The sequence below is a fragment of the Columba livia genome, chromosome 1, assembly GCF_036013475.1.
Source record: "Columba livia isolate bColLiv1 breed racing homer chromosome 1, bColLiv1.pat.W.v2, whole genome shotgun sequence".
Classification (NCBI taxonomy): domain Eukaryota; kingdom Metazoa; phylum Chordata; class Aves; order Columbiformes; family Columbidae; genus Columba; species Columba livia.
The window spans coordinates 107,081,467-107,101,281 of NC_088602.1; the positions used below are offsets into that span (position 1 = coordinate 107,081,467).

Below are 19,815 nucleotides of genomic sequence, written 5' to 3' on the forward strand. Positions count from 1 at the left end.
GATATGATGCTGGCCAGACGCTACTTCTCTTACCTCCAGGACTGCACACCTGATTTGCAGATGGGAAATGTACTCAGAAAATGGACTTGTAATAGCTTGGTCTTCTAATTTATTTTCTCTAGAATATCTGTGTACATATTCTCTCCTCCCAATCTTTCCTAGTTCTTCCAGCATTCCTCATTGAAAATTCTTTCTACGGCTTTACCAAAATTTACTACTCTTTCTATATCAGATAATCTTCTTTTTAACATTCACCTCCAAATTTACTGGATGCACAGTCTATAGCAGAAGATTTAAATCCTTAATCCCCCTCTAGAACATCTTTGATCTAGTTTGTACTCGTTCATTCACATATTGTTATCTCGTAAGGTATCTAGCATCCTCTCTTCTTTGACACTGGCATAAAAATACCATGCACTCTCCCAAGACCTTAGCATCAGTAGGCTCTTCCCCCTCTTTTATTAATCTGTTAATTACTTCTCCCAGATTATCCAATGGGCTAAAGCCAGAGCACCATTTTCTGTCTTCCAAGGAAAGAGGTTAGAGGGAACTGTGACTTCCTTCAATTCAAATTCTATCATCAGCCTCTTCTGCTGAATTTGTAAAATGCTCCCTTTCCAATTCAAAATGTGATTTCAAGTCCCAACCTTTAATTATTCAATCACATATTTATCTCCTTCCTCAATTGTGTTTGGTCAGCTTTTGCCCCAGGAAATCCCATCCATCAGTTGAAATGTAACATGGTCAGAAATAAACCAAGTTACTTGTAATACATGCAGCCATTTTTAATCCTAGGCTTCAGTAAAACATTCAACACTCTATTCATATTTCCTTGGAAGCTTAAGCACTAATTGTAGAAGCCAATTAAGCTCTCCACAATAATACATATGTACACCTGTCACCACAATTAAGTCACTGTGGATTAAAGAAATAAGCCTATATGAGTCTGAATGATGTAAGATCATTTTTGAAACCTGTTTCAAACTTGTGAACTTGCATATCTTAGATGAATCCTCCTGTTGAAGACTATACTAACTGATGTTTCATCAGCTCTAAACACTACTGGATCCCTTTACAATCCTTTTTTGCTAATTCGTAAAAAATATATACCGTATATAGCAGACATGAGAACTTTTGGCTCTTACAGTAGAAAACTAGCATGTATTGAAAAACAGGCTATATATAATGATTTCAACCTTAAAGCGCTTCAACTTTTTCCAAGATTATGCAATTACAAACTTCATTACTTAAACACTTGCAGAGATCAGACTAACAAAGATGATGATGTCAGCCCACTAAAATTGCTAGTTCTTTGTGTCCCACAGGGGAAAAAGATCAGTGAAACTTAAAAATACAAGGAAACATTTTATTCCCCATCACTGTGAAATCAAAGCATCAAAAGCTTACAGAATTCAGCTTGCCAAACATTTTATACGGCACCACTGGAGAAAAACAAAGTTCACCTTTTAAAATAAAGAAATACAGTATATTCTTGCTTAAGCTCTGATAATAAGGAAAGTAAGATATCAAAACCTACCTAAATGTGAAATACAGTGAACAAATGAAACCAATTCATTACTCACTCATAGGAAGAATATCTTTGTCTCTAACTTTTAGAAACAAGGTGCGGGTTAACTTGATACTCACTAAACTACGGTCACAACAAGAAATGCAATTTAATATCTAAAACTTAGATGCAGTTTTCAGACAAACTTTAGTCAGGGTTTTGACTCTCCATCCACCAAAATACCAGCCTTTCAAACTCATCCTGTGTTCTGATGCCACGGTGATTTTCACCTGCTTTATTTCTTATCAATAGTACTACAGGTTCTGGTAAGAGACCATTTTATTTACGCTAAGAATTCAAAAGGAAAATATTGCATTAATTTTCCTATCACTAGGCTAGCTCAATGCTTATGAGGAACAAAGCTGTATAAATAAAGCTACATCACTAACATAAATATATATGATTTCACAGGAGCCTAGTGACCAGCTCTCTTGGGAAAAAAAGAGCCATTATTCAAAATAATTCTTCTGACCATGGTTTTCAAATAACAGATGGGCCTGAGCCAGACAGACACAAGCCCTTGCAAAGCTCCTGGCTTCTCATATGCCAAGTTCAGCTTCCATAACATCATTACTTATTCACAAGTTGTTTCAAACATTCACTCAGTCATACTCAGAGTAGTTCATTATCACATTGGCATTGCATTGAAAAAGTCCAAAACACACACATACGTAATTCTATCTGGTCTATACAAATACATTTATTGATAGAAATCCAAATTCTACTTACCACATGAAGAATTTTATTCTCTGTTTCGTATACTGTGCAATCCTGAAAAAGTAAAGCAGAAAAGGAAGGTTAAGTTGATCCAGTCATTTACCTTTCCTAGATTTATCCTTAAAAAAATTAATTAAATTGAATTGAAAAGACTTTAGGATGAAGCAAAAGATTTCAAAGTCTCAAACAGAATGGAAAGACTCATGTAACTGAAGTGTGAAGCCACCACAGAAAGGAAATACTGGTAAATGTTTATATTTATTCACTAGTTCTTGTTTTCCTCCCTGAGACAGATAATGATCTTCCTCTACTGCTTTGGCACATATCAGCCAGTTACATATTTGCTAGACAAGTGCCTTCGAACAGCAGTCCCTGACCATGGACAAGAATGACCCACTTCTAGTGGTAACACTGAAAATTAGACATACCAGCAATAGTCTTAAGTAACAAAGAAAGAAAACTAAGCCGAACAATTCCTGCTGAGCTGAATTGCACTGCTGTGTTTGTACACCCTGCCAGAGAAGGAAACCCTGGGAAGAAGGAGAAGAGAAAAGGGAACCACTGGAAGGAAGAAAAGGGAACCCCTGATTGTTTATAACACGCCATGCAATGGGAAGGAAGACAAGTGACGGAAACAAGATACAAAGGAAGCTCGAGTCAGACCGTCTTAGGACATAACAGCCTGCTGGGGACTGCATGCATGTTGTTGTCACCTTATGAAGCTTGTGAGGTAGTTTCTATAAGCAAGACTAACAGATGGGAGGCTGGGGGTTATGAAAGTTTTGCTGACAGATCAAAACCACAGTGAACATAGAGAAATGGATTTAGTAAGACAGAGAGCAAATGAAATAAAACCAACATTGGTGAAAGAACTACTCTTTGCTAAGTTCATCACATGCTCTAGCTTTATGGTAATTAGTGCAAACTCTGTTTAGAACAGATGCTTTATATCCTACCTAATAACCCACATGAAAAATGTGACTAAGTTTTCATGTTTTAAGTCTCATTTTTAAATCAGTTTATCCACTTAAAAAACTTACTGTTATATGCAACCTCTTTTTCGTTTTTTTTTTTTTTTTTTTTTTTTTTAATTAACTTTTAATCCATGAAGTGCTTCTACTGTTACTCAGGCAAGAAAAGCCAATGTGTCCTTAAGCGTTATGTACAGCAACCTATGCAGAAGCAGCAGGTTGATCAGGGAATATTTTCCTAATAACAGCTGTTGGCATTCAAGAAACATTTGCCAGTAAGTACAGCCAGAAAGAAAATCTAACACGTTTAATTATACGCAGACATCAATGAACTATTTGCAATCTTAGTAGCAAAACACACATTTCATTGTTCTATGTGGGAGGGCATGTAACATTTTCAATCTGGATACATCTATGTTCTGCATGAATCATTTTGCAAAAATAGCAGGAAGGGATTGTAACATTTAAGTTGGAGAAGAAAAAAAAGTGCTTTCAAGCAGATATAATTATTTAATTGGTAATACGAAGAGTTTACTATAAGTTTAAACATTCAGCTTAAAGAGGATACTATTCGAGAAGTCTCACTACTAAGGGAAGAAGGACTCGAGGTTCTTAAATGCTGTAGAGGTTTATTACAATGAACAAACCAGTGAATAACAGAGAAACACTCCTACATCTTTCAAATGAAACTTCCACATAATCATGAAGAAAGCTAAAGAAATACGCTTATTTCTGACAAAGCAAGCATCTATATGAAAAAATTAAATATTTCTGAATCTAAAATATTTCTGAATCTACAAAAGACAGTAAAGCAAGTGGAAAACTTCTCAGGTATCCAGTCTATGTATAGGGGCAGGTTGCCTCATCTTTACATTCTCTCTTCAACACATAATTCCCTACAAATCCAGGGTCTGGGAAGATGAATTGCTAAATGAGCTAATCATATAGCAAACAGGTGATTGTTGATGCTACATCTTCATATTCAGGCAAAAGAAAAATTAACAGTTCAGTAAAACACAAAAGACAGAAAAACTGGAGGAGAACAAACACAATGCTTAGGTAAAAATTAATTCAAAAATATTCTTTTTCCATACACGAATGACATCCAACTAAACACAATCCAAGCATGAACTCGGGGAAATGGACAGGAATGCAAAGATCAATGCCAGCACAGCCCTGAAGTCTAGGATTTAAGGAAACCTAGAAAAGGTCAACAACCTGATCCCTGCATCATTGCAAGCTCATTAAAACTCCCTGCAGCCTCCCCTAGGGATGAGGGCTGAGACTGCTTCCAAACGATCCCAAGAGCAAAATCTCCATGTCACTTTCTTTCATAGTGAACAGTTTATTTCCCCTTAGATTTTTAAGTCATTTCACTGCTTTGTGCTCTATCTTTAAGCAAGCACTGAGGATAACTGTGCCCACTCTACTCAAATATCCCTTAGGTAGAATGAAAAGCTGAATGCTTATTACTGGGGGCCTTTACCATTTTCAATTATTGCTTTTTCATACCCATTTCATTTCAACTAAAAGAGATTAAAGCACTTGAGAGCTATTAAAAAGAACTATTAAAAAGAGTCACTAACTATGCAATTAGAAATAAATTTGTATTCTTAATAGCATACCACCCACAGCTGGAGAACCTCTCTTCCTTCCACAACTAGACTACAAGCCCATATCTTACTCCTGAAAGATCTTCTTAAATATCTGTTTAACCACAGTGTCAAAACATTGCAATTAAGGTAAGAAACAGAACACAAGAAAGTTCAACATCAACTTTTTCTCTACTTTAGAAAAGCAAGAACACACAAAAAAATTTGCAACCACGCTTTACTCCTACACAAACTGACGATTTGATATTCACTTAGTGGAACAATACTGTGATTACCCCAGAACTGAAATACAGATACAGTAAGGGGGAGATATTTTACTTTTAGTTGTTTTTTCTCTGAACTTTACACATATATTCACAGATAAACTATAACTAAAGATAGGCCATATGATCTTCTTCTAACCAACCAAACAAAACTTCAGCTGAAAAAACATAAGGTTATCTTCTAAATGCATATTATTTCCTAAAAGATTCATAACACAGATTGCTAATAAAGCAACAAAAGCAGCTCTGCATTAATTTATACTTCCTGAAGATGTAGTCAACTATTGGCCATTAGCAATTTCAGATAGGAAAATGGGACAACCTCATCTGCAAAGAAAGAAAAATAAAAGGGGAATATGACAGAACAACTTAATTACTAATATCAGATTTTCATAGTCACTCTTTCCAGCTGTGCCTCATGCATCAAAAATGGTAAAAGTGACCTTTGTGGAGGCAGCTGGAACTAGGCTAAGATCCTAAAAACCAAGAAACATGAGGTCCAAAACTGGAAGAAACAGAAAAAAAATGCAGTAAGGGAGAAACATAAGAGCAGCAAGGACAAACTACAACAATTAGGAACAGGGTTCTTCTGCACTTTCACTCCCAGTAAAATTTTAAGACTAGCAAGATCTATGCTACACTACAACTGAGAGGCATCACTTCTATTTCTTCCAGAACTTCAGACCTTCATGATCACAATTCTGCTTTACTTCTACAAAAATGACAAGTCTTATCTGCAAAAATCCTATCATATTGTCATAAGTAATAATTACTAAAGAAACTTAAATTAAACCCACTGGATGAGACAGCACTGACTGGTGACAATGCTGTAGAATGTTTGCATCTCATCCCACCCTGCCTCAGACGTTAGTAGAACATATAAAATACAAATATATGTGGATTTTATTTTTCAAAAGCAATGTTTATGATGCTTCATTTTTCCATTATATTTTCTTTTCCCTTCACTATTATTGCCTTGTTTTTAAACATTTGTCACAGAAGTGAGGAATGGGGCTAGCTAATTATACCAGCTCTTTCCTTACTCTTTAGTCCTTTGCTTTGCACCTGAGCTGCTTAAATCTCAACTCAAAATGTGAAGTACTGAGATCTAGAAGACCTCCCAACACATCCTACTGATCATATATATAACCCACAGGAAAAAAGTGTTTGTACAGTTCTCCAGTGCTATATCTATGGGATAATATTCAGAATAATAATATTTATATTTTTGCACATATATGATCTGGTGTCCAAGTCTGACTCAGCAACCTGTCAAATTACCTGTTGCAATTACTTGTCAAACACTTCTCCTCTCAGGGTACTTGCAGGCTATAATCTTGAAATATGTCATCATTACTACTACTATTATTATTTGTGATTTTGCCACATACTCTAGGCAGTTGCTGCACTGTACTCTTCTTGGCACTCTTAAGTTCCTGTCAGCTCCATGACTTCAGAATAAAGTTATGCTAGCTCAGGAAAATAAAATATGTACATACAAATAGGTATGGGATAAAAAAAAAAAAAAAAAGCAGAAATATGTTGATTAGTTCTTTCAGCAACAAACTTGGCAACACTTCAGCCTTTCTATTTATCCTTAGATCAGAGTGCTCAAGAGAGGGCATGGACTTCTTTCACTGTGTTTTCTTGTCCACCAGAATGCTCTAGTTGCTCATGTATATTTAATCATCCAAATTTATTTTTTCCTCCAAGGCACAGAAAATTTCCTAGGCAGAACTGATACAAAAGCAGGTTACATGATTGTCAAGAACAAAAACCAGATCTCCCAATTCTCAGGTACCATGTTAATGCCAAAATGTCCCTTGTGAAGTCATAGGATAGCAACATTGCTCAAAAGCTGTGTGGTGCTACAGAGGTAGAGCAACTTGTGAGGAACAAGAGCTTGCCATGAGAGCATGTGTTCTTCAGGCAGCTTCCACGCTGCTTCTGGTGAAGCTTTTTCACTGCTTTTTAACTTGTTTTCCTCTGAAATCCAACAGAATTTACACGTGTGTGTTTGTGTATATTACACTGGTTTTACCAGTGTTTTGCTGATAAAATGTTGGCAAGGTTAGGAACCCAATTTTAAAAGTGGTAGTGAAATTGCCTGGAAAATGTACCTTTCATGAGCAATCTCACACATATTCCATTTCTAGTTTTCAGAGGGCAACAGCTAGATTTTATGTACTGTTTAAAAGCAGATTTTTGATAGTCACCATTATTGCTGTCACCATTACTTTGAAATCACGCAAAATGTTCTAAACCATGTAACTCCAGTTCTCTATTTGTAACAAAAATAATTAATTACATGATTGCTAAAAGAGGGTTCAGACTTTCATGCATTGCCAAGCCTTTGGTATAAAATCTCTCTTGAGCAATACAGCCATTGGTTGCAATTAAGCCAAGCCATTCTTTAAATCCCTTTGCTTCTCAAATTGATTAAAACTGTAACTGAATCCTTTAATACCAGTATGTGTCAAATGGATGGTCTGTCAGTCTTGCTACTTAGCAAGAATAAAAAAATAATTAAGTCGAGAATGCTCAGATCCTAAGTCCCAGTCCCTTGAGCCTCAGCACTGCATCATCAAAAAGAAGTTGTTCTGGCTTCAAGGAGCCCACTGTGAGACTGTTCAAGTGTCACCAGCTCTAGGGAATTTATGCCATTGGCTCTAGAAATGCTCATTTGGTTTGAGTTCTGCCCAATTCAGCTGTAGCAAGAAAGCCACAAGACTGAGGTTTGCTGGAGTCATCACTGAAGGTTCTCACAAAAGATCTTGACAACAATGATGCCAAAGTCTAAAGCTTTGCCAAAACACAAAGAAGACATAAGTTTAATAACTTTCATAATGGATTCATTTATTATTACCTTTCATCATTCTTCTCAGACCAAGACAACAATACATTATTTCCAAACAGGTACAAGGACAAGATAGATTCAATCAATTTAGTCTTTCACTACTTGAAATAGAAAATGGATGGAAAATATATCCAATACAACTGATGGTGGGATGAAAGGACAGCTTTGAAACAATAAACTTGATTGATATAATGTAGGCTACGGCAAAATGTTCATGTGTTCTGTAGAGCATGACTATTAGAAAACCGAAGGCTATTAGGGAACTCTGCTCAGGCTGCGATTTACAGGCATGTCTGAGTAATTACTGGAGGAATAAAGTACAAATTAGCATATATACAGATCTGTTCCAAACTCTCCCCTCCAACCCCTTCATCCACAAAACCAAGAAGCAAAAACCTCTTAAACACCCCCAAAGCTACAGAGGCTGTCAAGCAGGTAACATTCTCCTCTGGCAATGGGCAAAGAATTAAGGGTATGATACAGGCAGAGGTTTCCTAGTGCAGTGCTTTACCGTACCTTTGATTTTAAGAGATCTAGCAGGACACTGGATGCAAAAGGTGTAGGCCCTGGGGATACTGACAATTACAAATGTTTGAAATGGAGATGGGGAAGAGGAAATACCTTTCTCCTTTCTCAGTACCTAAAATGCAAAAGCCAGCTCTTCTTAAGCTACGTAACTACCCAGCGCTTGCATTGGTAATTCTTTGCTGCTGCCAAACAAAACGATTCTTTAAAATGACACAGCCATTGTTAAAACTTTATACTGCATTTCTAAGTGGACTTTCCAGAATATGTGCTTTCCTTGACTTTCTTCCCACTGAGTGCTCCAAAAGTCTCCAGTCATGGCTATTCCTCCTACTTCAGACTGCCACAGTCCCAGGGAGCTCTACCCTCACTCTCCCTCTTTCTGCAACCTCTTCCCTTTGGCTCAGCAGCCCCCTAAAATCATGCTGCTTTAATTATCATCTCTGTGTGGATGAGTCACAGATCTCTCAGTCCTTCTGTTCACATTCGCAGTTCAGAATCTCCTCCTGGATATTTGCCACCAGCCCCAACGCAGTATGCTGAAAAGCTGAAATCACGTTTCTTCCCAAACCCTCTCTGCTCCCCGCTTCTTTTCCTATCTCTGTCAACAACTCCACCACCTTATGTCCCACAAGCTCACAACCTGGGTGCCATTTTCAACTCCTCTTTGCTTCCCACACAATTCCTGTCGATTTTCTTCCCACTGCCATTCAGAAATATTTGCTTTCTTTCCCACTTTTGCTACAATTATTCAAACCCTGCAGTTTCTTGAAATCGGCTTTATGACATCCTCACTCTATTATTATTCCCTGCCCCTCCACACTGAAGCCAGAGCTCACCTGCATCCGCAGCAACCCACCCTGTCCTCCCCCCTTGAAAACATGCGTAAGAACTCATGGGGATGGGAGAAAACAGAATGGTGAACCTACGCCACTTAAGATACTAAGAAAAACAAAATGAAATTAAAAATACAATGCAAGCTATTAAACAAATGCTACATAAAAGGGCATTTCCTATGCAACCTACACAAATGCACTTCTAAAAGTCTAGAGCCTTTCCCTGAATACTTAATGAACATGCATTCTCTAAGTTCATAACCCTGGTGTACAAACTGATAGCAATTACCCAGCTTGCTGAGTACAAAGAATTGCCTTTATTTCATTTAAACAATCTGCGTGGAGTGGCACCTATCACCATAGTAACAGAATACTTCATGTAAAAATTTAACACAACTTACATAAATCACCCACAGATCAAGCAACTACTGGGAAAAATTGCTCACTGGATTAAGAGCGATGACATGTATACACTAAGCTCTTTTCTTCTATTTTCCTCAAGTCATTTTCCATTTCCAATTATTTCTACGCTCCTTTCTGCAAAAGACATCATATTGCTTTCCTTTGGGATCTGGTCACATATTAGTTCTTGATTTGCATATAGAAAGTAACTATACATCTTTACTAAAATGAGCTGGCACAGCATTAGGTCAGCAACCATAGCAATTGTTTTAGCACTGACTAAAATCACATCGCTACTTGCTCATATATCCTGCTAGAGTCTAAGTACTTACACGGTCTAAATTGAATTTCATCTATTAGGGTGATTTCTCTATGCAGTGATATTCTCAGCAGGTAAAAATAAAATTATCAACAGATGAGAGGTTGGAAATTAGTTGAAAATGTTCCATCCAAAAAAGTAAAAACAAAGTTAAAACACCCTTTTTCCCACCTCTCTAATTCAGAAAAAATAAGCATCATGCATTCAAAAAGAAAACTTTTCTTACTGACATGCAACATTGAGTTTGTAGCACGATGTGTTGTGAGATTCCTAAGCTTTCAATGTCACTTCCAAGACCATTTAGAGGTAAATAACTTCTTAATTTTTCATTTCTACTTTTCCTCTAGTACGGCCATTAAAAAAGAACTCTGGTTTATAAAATACAATGGCAGCAAAATATTGCATGTTTTGTTTAGTGTCTAGGTGGTTATTCTGCCAACAGAGGAAATAAAATTAATCAAACTTGAGAAAAAATAAATATATTTAGGTAGATGGCATTTCAGGCTCAGCTATGACATTAATGTTTTGTATTGGTTCATCTGAAAGTCTTGGATGTATTCTAAATGGATTTACTAAAACAAATACAAACATACCTCACATTATATTACTGAAATAAAGATGAACCCTACAATTTTCCACACTCAAGGCTTCTACTAGCTACCTAGCAACACATAGTTTCTGTAATTCACCATACTGAAGTGAAATTTTCCCTTGCTGCAGCTGGTTACAGAGACTGGACTGTGTCTGGCAAGGGAAATAAGTTTCCAAAGGAAAAGAAATGCAGAGTCTCAGTCTTCAATTCTACTGATATGATCAACATAATCTTAATTCATCGTCATTAATGATTAAATTTAGCACTTATCACAGATCACACAGGAAGCATGGCATATCCTCTGTCTGCCTCTATTCCAATAGATACTGTGGTGCCACTCCACATGCACTGACACTCTGCCCACAACACTCAATCGAAGGAAAAAAGGTTTTATTTAGAGGAAACATATGAGATACTAAAACACAATTTTCCCTTCTGCCTATACTTTATCTCAGTTTCCACCAACTTTCTGCAAGTATTTCCATGAGTGCATGAGTTAACCCAAGAGTTCCTGATTCTTTCACCATCACCTTGACCCACTCAGGCTCCTTTTCTTGGAAAAATTCAACATCTGCATTGGTTTACCAGCATATGCGCCATCAACAAGACTAGTCTTTTTGCTACAAATTGTTCTGCTTTGTGCCTCACTTCCTCTCATGTTCAGAGAATGTCAGTCATTAATCTGGAAGAAAAACAATCAAAAACCCCACACAAGCCAACGTCAACACTTTTTTTCCTTTCTGATCACAAAGTTTCTCCAGTACTCTGCAATCTTTTGGGGCTTTTGTGTGGTTTTTTTTTTTTTTTTTTGTTTTGCTGTGATTTGGTTGGTTTGTTCTTTGTTTTTGTTTTTTGGGGTTTTTTTCTGGTTGTTGTTCTTTTTCATTTTGTTTTTTCTTCTTCCATCCATGAGAAAAAGAAACTACTTTCTCTAAGAATGTAAAAGAAAATAGAACTAATAAGTTCACAGGACTTTACCGGATGGGTTTTTATTAAAGCATGCAGTGGCTTCATATGCTCCTTTGAAAATGTCATGTCACAGATTACTCAAATTCAGGAAAAAAAAAAACCCTCTTTACAGCATATATCTCAATGACAACCAATGAGGCATCAAATTATTTCTAGTAATGGTCCATATCCCTACAGATTATTATTGATATTTTAACCTTGGAGCTATTCTGTGCCTAATCCCATTCCAAAAGGACTTCAAAACTTAAAAAGACTACAACATATCTACAAGTAAGACATGTCAAGCCAGGGCAGGGGGAAGAGGGAGTGAGGAGAAGGGCAGAAGCATAAGAAAATATCAGAAATAAACTATCAAAATCAGAAGAAGACATCAACGTTAAGCACCTTTGGCACTATTTTATAGTATATTAAATTACATCTGTTATTTTCTATAGAAGTGTGCTATAGTGAAATAAGATACTCTACTATGAAAAAGAGAAATATGTTACTAAAAAATATAAATTGAAACCACTTTGATATAGCTTCTTGTAAACAAGAAAAAGTTTCATATTTCCATCAAGCCTTTACATTCTATTTTACCTTATTTATTATATATTGACTTCTAAATATGAAGAAGAAAACAACTGCACAGGATAATACATTTCCTGAAACACGACTACTTCTAAGCCCTGCTTTGAACCTTATACAACAGAAAATCTTGAATAAAAGCAGCACTTAAGAATACAAGGCAAGTCTAAATTTCTGTCAGTGTCACTTGCAATGAGCTGTAACACTCTCATATGAACACCATTTGGGTTCCATGGACTATAGGCAGATAATGCCTGCGTATTCTTTTCAGGGGGGACTTTTTTGTTCTGTTTTTAACTTCTGACCACATCTATTGAGCTACTCATTTGTACACTTACTCTCCCACTTGTACACTTATCAGAAATCAGACATTTTGTATAAGCAGTGTACTTTGAATATAAGTATTTCTTATTCCAAGAATGAGGCCTCCTCACCATGAAGTATTTTTATTAAAAAAAGGTGGGTAAGGGAGCAGATTATTACCACGGTAGGCTAACAAAGATTTTCCTGCAAGCATTTGATAACAAAGTTGAGGTAGAAGGAATAATGCTGAAGATTTAAATCAAAACTTTTAAAATTTAATACAGAACTGCTTCCATTAGACACATGTTGCTTTGAAAGATCCCAACAATCTGGAAGCGCAAAGCAGCTTTAATGAGGAACCAATCAAACATTCACCTCATTAAACTACTAAAGCCAGTTTATTAGCTAAAGATTCTTGAAGTAATTAGCTACTTTGTACAATGTAAAATTCAAAATTTTAAAGCTATATTTAGCAAGTCCTGCAAGTCCTTAATAACTAGGACTTATAAACAAAATCGAGGAATTGTGATAGAAAAGGTTATATGAGAGATACATTGTAACAATACGACTCAGGATATTAAGTATTCTTCGCTGTTCATGAATTTGATGCTGTCCTAGCATAATGAATTGAACCATTATATATTATTGCTTTTAGATTCTGAATCAGGGCAGAGAGCTATGAAAGTAAATTCCCTTTTTATCCTTTAAACTAGAAAACAAACCTGCACTTAGTTTCCCAGTGAGACTTAATATTTGAAGCATTAATCATGTAAAATAGAGTCATCTGATTATAAAAAACTCAATGTCATAGAAAAATAGTGCATTACTCAAGAAATAATTTGTCACCCTTTTCAATATCTTTTATATGAAAGGAAGCAATGGCTAGAAGTCCAAAAAAGATTACTCCTCCAGCATGGGAAGAGAGTCCACTGGAGCACGGAGGATACAGACACTTTTTCAAATCTCAAACACCTTTAAACAGGAAATAAGCTCCAAATCACTCAGCTGAGGCAGCGCACTGGGCACTTCCGCATGTGCTCTATATAAGGGCTTCTGGCTCAATGTCCCAGGTGCCTGTATGTCCAGACAGAGGTTTCATGGATGGTTGTCTTGGTCTTTCCCAGCCGCCACCTCCCAAATTGCACCACTCAGGTTCTCACCTTGTGTCACCCAAAATCCGAATTTACCCCCAAATATTCCTGCAAGGCAGATGAAGTCAGAAGTGTGTTCTGTGACAACAGTGCAATCAGGTCCATGTCAGCCAAGTGACTGTTCTCCATCTCTACCCATTACATTGAAGTGCTTCCACTGCATAGTCCCTCTTCAAGAAGGTGTTTAAGCAGAGGAGTAATTGCAGTGAAGCTTTTATAATGGAGTATTTACAGGCCTACAGCTATGTTTCTGCTGAAGCATCTTGCTAAGTAAATCCCACAAGACATTAAAGTTGTGAGATGAGCACCAGTGGTTTTAAAACTAAATAAACACAGCAAATCATTGTGAAAGGTGATTAAGGAAAGTAAAAAATGTGTGATGAGTGCTATTAATGATAGCTACTAAACTGCAATAATAAGAACTACGGTGTTCAGCAGCAAAGTTTTCTTTAAATGTCTGATAACTTATCAAGTTGATATAAAAATAGACTTTTCAGCTATTCCCAAGATTTTCAGCGTTTTAATTCTAAACAAGAAAGCTTCTTTAGTGAAACCCTAATGGGTTCCTGAGCAACAAGAGCACTGAGAATGAATAGTAATAAAAGCTACCTACAGATTGCCTAAAAAAGCAATAAATCTTCTATTCCTTACAGTTATTGTTGTGGTTACTGCTGCCATTCTAACACAAAACAATCACACTTACAAGGACCAGATTCTGGCACCCTCTGAAACTGAATACCCTGACTAAGTCAATAGCAAGACTTTCATGAACACCATAAAGATAAGGAGTCACTCCTGTTCTTCCTTATATGCATTTATGACCAGAACAATTCTGCTGACACAAATCTAAATTCATGAGTGAACAGAAAGGGATAAAAGCAGAACCCAAAACAATCTCACCCTCCTAATGTGTATATCCCTATCCCTTTAACACCTATCTTATACCATCAAAAAAGAACAGGCCTTTTTAAATTACTGCAGTGTAAACAGAGTACAGATAATGCTCCGCCTCCAACTCTATGGGGATGCTCTAAGCAGGCAGACAAGTGTAGGAGAGAAAGGCAGAGAGTGCAAGGGAACAGTCACAAAAGTCATGATAGTGTCATGGATTTGTTTATTTAAATCCTTTTTTTATTTTCTCCAATGTTCTGCTGCAAGTGAAGTGTTGATTATAAAAATAAATGCAACCCTGAATTAAATAAGCCACCAGAAAGGAGGATGTATTAAGAGTGAAATCTTGCAGGAAATGCCCATGAAACAATATCCTAAAGTCCTAAGGGGCAGAAAAAGATTCCTTAAGCCAAAATAAAACAGCTGCATAGAAGCAGACGATTAGTGTAAATGCAAAGCAGGTTGTAATAATAACTTGCAGTGTGGTCTGAGGGACCTGCTTACACTAGCAAATCCACCGCACACAGGCCTGTTAGTTGGGTCCTTGGCAATGTGCAACTCACAGAGAAAATGAAACGGTTCAAACAAAGCATGTGCCGTTCAGAATATTGCTTCGAAGTCTGTCTCTAAGTAGGTATCATAACTCCAACTTTTTAATTATTTAAAATTTAAAGCACAGACACTGAATAGATTTTCTTAGACTTCGTACTTGCAAGAGAGATGTAATTCTCTCTTTTTTTTTCTTCATCATCCATTTACCGCTGATAAGAGGACACACACAACACATCCCACGACCCACACTTAATTTCATGAAAAAACACTGACATTACAATTAGCCTTAAAACATGCAAAAGAATTCAAGCAAGCCAGCAAACTTCTAGGCTTTTTTCATTCATCTTGGCTTAAGAATAACTTTTGATTAATAAATCTGAAGGTTGGCTGCAACTTAAACACCACAAAACAAAAATAAGCAAACAAAACCAAAAATACCCAACAACAAAAAACAACAACAAAACCACAAACAGCAAAAAAACTCCACCATTTTAAATCTTGCCAGTGCTTAGATACTGAGGTGAATACTAGAGTTCTATTTTTGAATTGTACGAATGTCTCAAAAAAAAAGTCAAAACTATAAGAAAATGTACAGACTGTATTTTTTTTAATAAACCATTAAGCTTTATAAAAATCTGTTGTTAGCTACTGTTAAAAGAACAATTGTAACATTGCCTTTTGTAGGTCTTTCACAAAAAAAATTATATTATAAATTATCAGAAGACAGTAAAGTACCATAAATTATTATACTTTGCATACAAAAGAAAATGGTATCTGAGACAGCAAAACACCTGGTAAGGTGATACTGAAACATTCAATCTACAGCCTAAAGGAAGCACAATGAGGATTTTCAGTTTGTTCAGCGATCTTATAAAAGAAAAGCTCAGCAAAGACATTTCTGAAATGTTACATTGGAATGCATTTGTTTTAAGTAGAGATCAAACCACATGTGTTTGGGACTAGTAATGGAATTTTTCATTATCATTCTTCTAACTACAGCCCAACTCAATTTCAGAGCATGCTTAAATTAAGGCACATAAATGTTCCTTTTGACTTCACAGTATGGATTCATGTGCTGAACTGTTCCCTGATTGGGGTAACATGTCAATTTGGCACAGATGAAACTGCTTTTATCCATAGGTATGAAATTGTAACATTTGCTCTCATTCACACTGAAAAATACACATAGAGAAATATTTACCTACAGCATAGCAAATTAGTATCATGGCTGAATTTGGATGAATTTGTAAGAAAATGAACTGATATTGAGCTAATTCCTGGGAAATATTGCAGCAGTTGATATTTTACCCACTTTCCCACTAATAGTGGACACATGAAAATGGATCAGGTGGCTCTTTCTCTGAATTAAAAAACTAGACTGTGATGCACAGCTACTTCTACAGTTTGGCCAAGCTGAAGGGACGCCCTTCATGCCGCCTTCTCATATGGTACTGACCCTTTCTCACAGGCCAACAAGGGCACAACAAGACAACAGGACAACAGATGAAAAAAAACAGGCATCGTGAAAAAGGGAGCCTAAAAAATGAAGGCCTGGGCTCTTCTTACTCAGCCACCACCACTGGCATCTCCATCCCAGTCTGAGGAAGGCTGATGGTCACAAGGCCAGTGGGGAGCATGGGGTGGCTGAAGGATGGGACTGGTAGGTCAGCCCTTGGGCCTGGAAAGCAAACAGGCACCCTCACCGTGTGGTCTGTGGGGAGGGAACAGCCCATGCTCCATTTCCACATCAAAAACTCCACACATATTTGAGGCAATAATTGATGATGATGATGACAATAATAATAATAAAGAAAAGCGAGAAGCTTCTGATTCCCAAGCTTGAGCATAGGGGCCTAGTGATACATGAGTTGGAGAAAGCAGTGAGATAAAATTATTCATCAGTGTTGCATACATTTATGAAAGGGTCAGAGAAAAATGCATTTCTTTCATAAAAGGGAGATCATCATCATACAAAGTCATGTCAAGTGGCCACAGGAGAAGTTTAGCTTTGCTTGATTTGGAGTGATGCTTCTGAAAACCAGAAAAAGTCTCCTCAGCACTCCTACCTAGCCCACTCTCTCCATTTTCCCATTCCACCTTCCCAAGTGCAAACACTGTCTTGAACTACTCAGCAACAGTGGTCCCTTCCATCTGCTGTTGCCAAACTGTGCTCTGCATGATGGGCACTGCTGCACTGCATGGTCATGTCACTGCACATGCAATGCTAGAAGATGGTAGCAAGGCCCTTCACAACCATCAACAGCAGAATGGTAGCAGAAATGCAGGTAAATGATGATAGAACTACTTTATCTTCCTAGGTTATTTCTACAGAATTTGGTAGCAACATTAGTTGGAACTTGCAGCAAGTGACTTTTCAGTTTCAGCAGAACAACAGGCAAAGGCAGGGACAGACCTAAACCACACACAAGAGAAGCAACAGAAGGCTGGGGAAGGCTCTCCAGATTGCACTCCCAAACAATGCCCATTAAGCGAGTACTTCTCAGTACCTACTTCTGGATTTCTTGAAGATAGGATGTAAAAAAATGTATACAAAATATTCAAGCCTCATGGGAAAACATATCTTCTTAACAGGTATCTAGATGATATGAATTGTATGAAAGAGCAGATGATTGAAGTCCAACACACAGAGACCTTTTGAAGCAGACAGTTAACTAAAAATTAATGACGACATGTAAGTACCTAAATATGCAAATTATTGAGTAGTTTTTGTAGATTTATTTATTTATGTACATGATTTATATTAGACTGGAGAACCCATGATGAAACTTACTACTGAGATATGCAGAGGCATATACACAGCACAACCCAAACTACTATTATAAAACCAGGAAGCAGAATTTTTACCAAGCATTAACTAAGTACTAGTATTCCCTTATTTTTGTTAGACAATGATATAGACAGAATAACACAAAGTTGTGTGAAGAAGGCACTGGTTATTTACAATTTAGGAAAAAAATCAACTGCTAAGTAGATGGTCTCCTACCTGTTGTACTATTGTTGTTAGTTCCAGGCAGAGCTGTATGACATTATTTCTTGTTACTGAGTAATCTGTGACAGCAGCAAAAGGTGATCTAAAAAAAAAAAAAAAAAAAAAGAAAGATAAAAGAAGAAAAATAAATGTTTACTAGTACTAGTTTATATCCACTTGCTTCACGTGTGTACAATGCACTTAACACATATTGTTTCTAGAGATATTAAGAGCACACAAAATTCCCAAAATGTACTACTAAAATTGTAAAATACAGGATACATGGAAAATGTTTACCTCTCCTTGCTTTTGCAGTTTTTAAGATCCTCTTTAAGAAATCGTGTTTATAAAAGCATTATTTCTCACAGCCTTCCAGTTTCCTTCTGGACTGCCTTTTATTCCCCCAGGAAAAGCCCACCTTGCTTTCTGCAGTTGTTCAGGAATATTCTCATAAAGGCAACCAGAGGCATTGCTTGCACCTGTGATATGAACGGTGTCCAGATGTGAATCAGATTAGAAAAGCATGTGGCTGATTCACTGGGATTCCTGGGACCTGATCTAATATCTGGTAAAAGTAACGTAGGGACTCAGAAGAAGTAAAATCTTATCCAAAGGGGAGAACAGCATTTAGAGCCAGAGATGCATCAACACACAGATGCGGCTGCAAAGGTTAAACTGGAGGCACAACCTAACACTGTGCTACAATTAGAAGTACTTAATGAAATGAAAAGTTGAATCTAGCATTGAGTCGTCACCCATATGTATCCTATACGTTAAAACTTCATGTTAGAAAGTTTAAAATGCTTGTCTACCTAGAAGCTTGCCTGTTTTCTAGAGGAACTGCTAAAATATATTTGGTTAGTAAAGCTGGCATTTATCTGATATCTGTACTACAAATCTGTACTACAACTCTACCTGGCCTATTTTCTATATTTAAGAAGTAGCCAATCACTAGGCAGGACAGGTATTTTCTCCAAGAGGAGTCAAGATTTCCACTTCATCACTGTTGTAAATGAGGTTTTTGTGGGCATTATTAGCATTGCAAATGTGGCATTTCTCCCTAATTTACCTGCTTCAGACATCTAAAACAAAAAATGTGGCAAAGAACCACAAGAATTGCAATATCTGAATAAACTAAAAACAGATCATGCAATGTGCCAAGATCTCTAAACAATGCTTGAAGTGTGGTTGCCTTTAAATTAAGCTGTGTGACTAGTGCCTTCCCCAACTGCTTTCTTTCATCATGTCTTAGAGAATAAATATCTGTATATACCTGTAGGAACGAAATAAGGACTCAGCAAAACAAGTCGATTCAATGTGAATCACGCTAAAGCCATTTATTACAGAAACAAGTCTCCTTATATACGTAACTATATTCTAATCATTCTAAACATTCTAAACTTCTAACTATATTCTAATCTAATTCTAAACATTTCCACGCTCCAAGCATGGATTCGCTAAATGAGTATCGTGGGCTGTCCAAGCGCTGGAGTCTCACTGATGATACGTCCGATGATTCACGCCACGCCAGGACCCCGGTGATTGCGGAACGCCCCTCCTTCCCAAAGCAGACTCTGTTTTCAGCTTCCCGAAGTGGCCTTGAGATTCCTTTGAGCCAGACTAATTCATCAACAAAGTCTTTATCTACCAAAACCCCCTCCACATATACGTTTAAAAGTTTTATCGTTCTGGATGGTACTACACCTTCCTCATCTAACTCTAAAGACAAGT

The 19,815-nt window shown here is 36.9% G+C and overlaps 1 protein-coding gene across 6 annotated transcripts in view; it reads right to left on the reverse strand.

Moving 5' to 3' along the window:
* The window catches only part of CNKSR2 (connector enhancer of kinase suppressor of Ras 2), a 218,212-nt gene that overhangs the window by 139,702 nt on the left and 58,695 nt on the right, over window positions 1–19,815 (reverse strand). For all 6 annotated transcript variants that reach the window (XM_065071354.1, XM_065071347.1, XM_065071335.1 and 3 more), the window contains exons 4-5: window positions 18,100–18,187; window positions 2,297–2,338 (exon numbers count right to left, since the gene is read on the reverse strand). In XM_065071354.1, coding sequence (XP_064927426.1) covers window positions 2,297–2,338; window positions 18,100–18,187 — 130 coding nt within the window. The remainder of the gene's footprint in view (window positions 1–2,296; window positions 2,339–18,099; window positions 18,188–19,815) is intronic.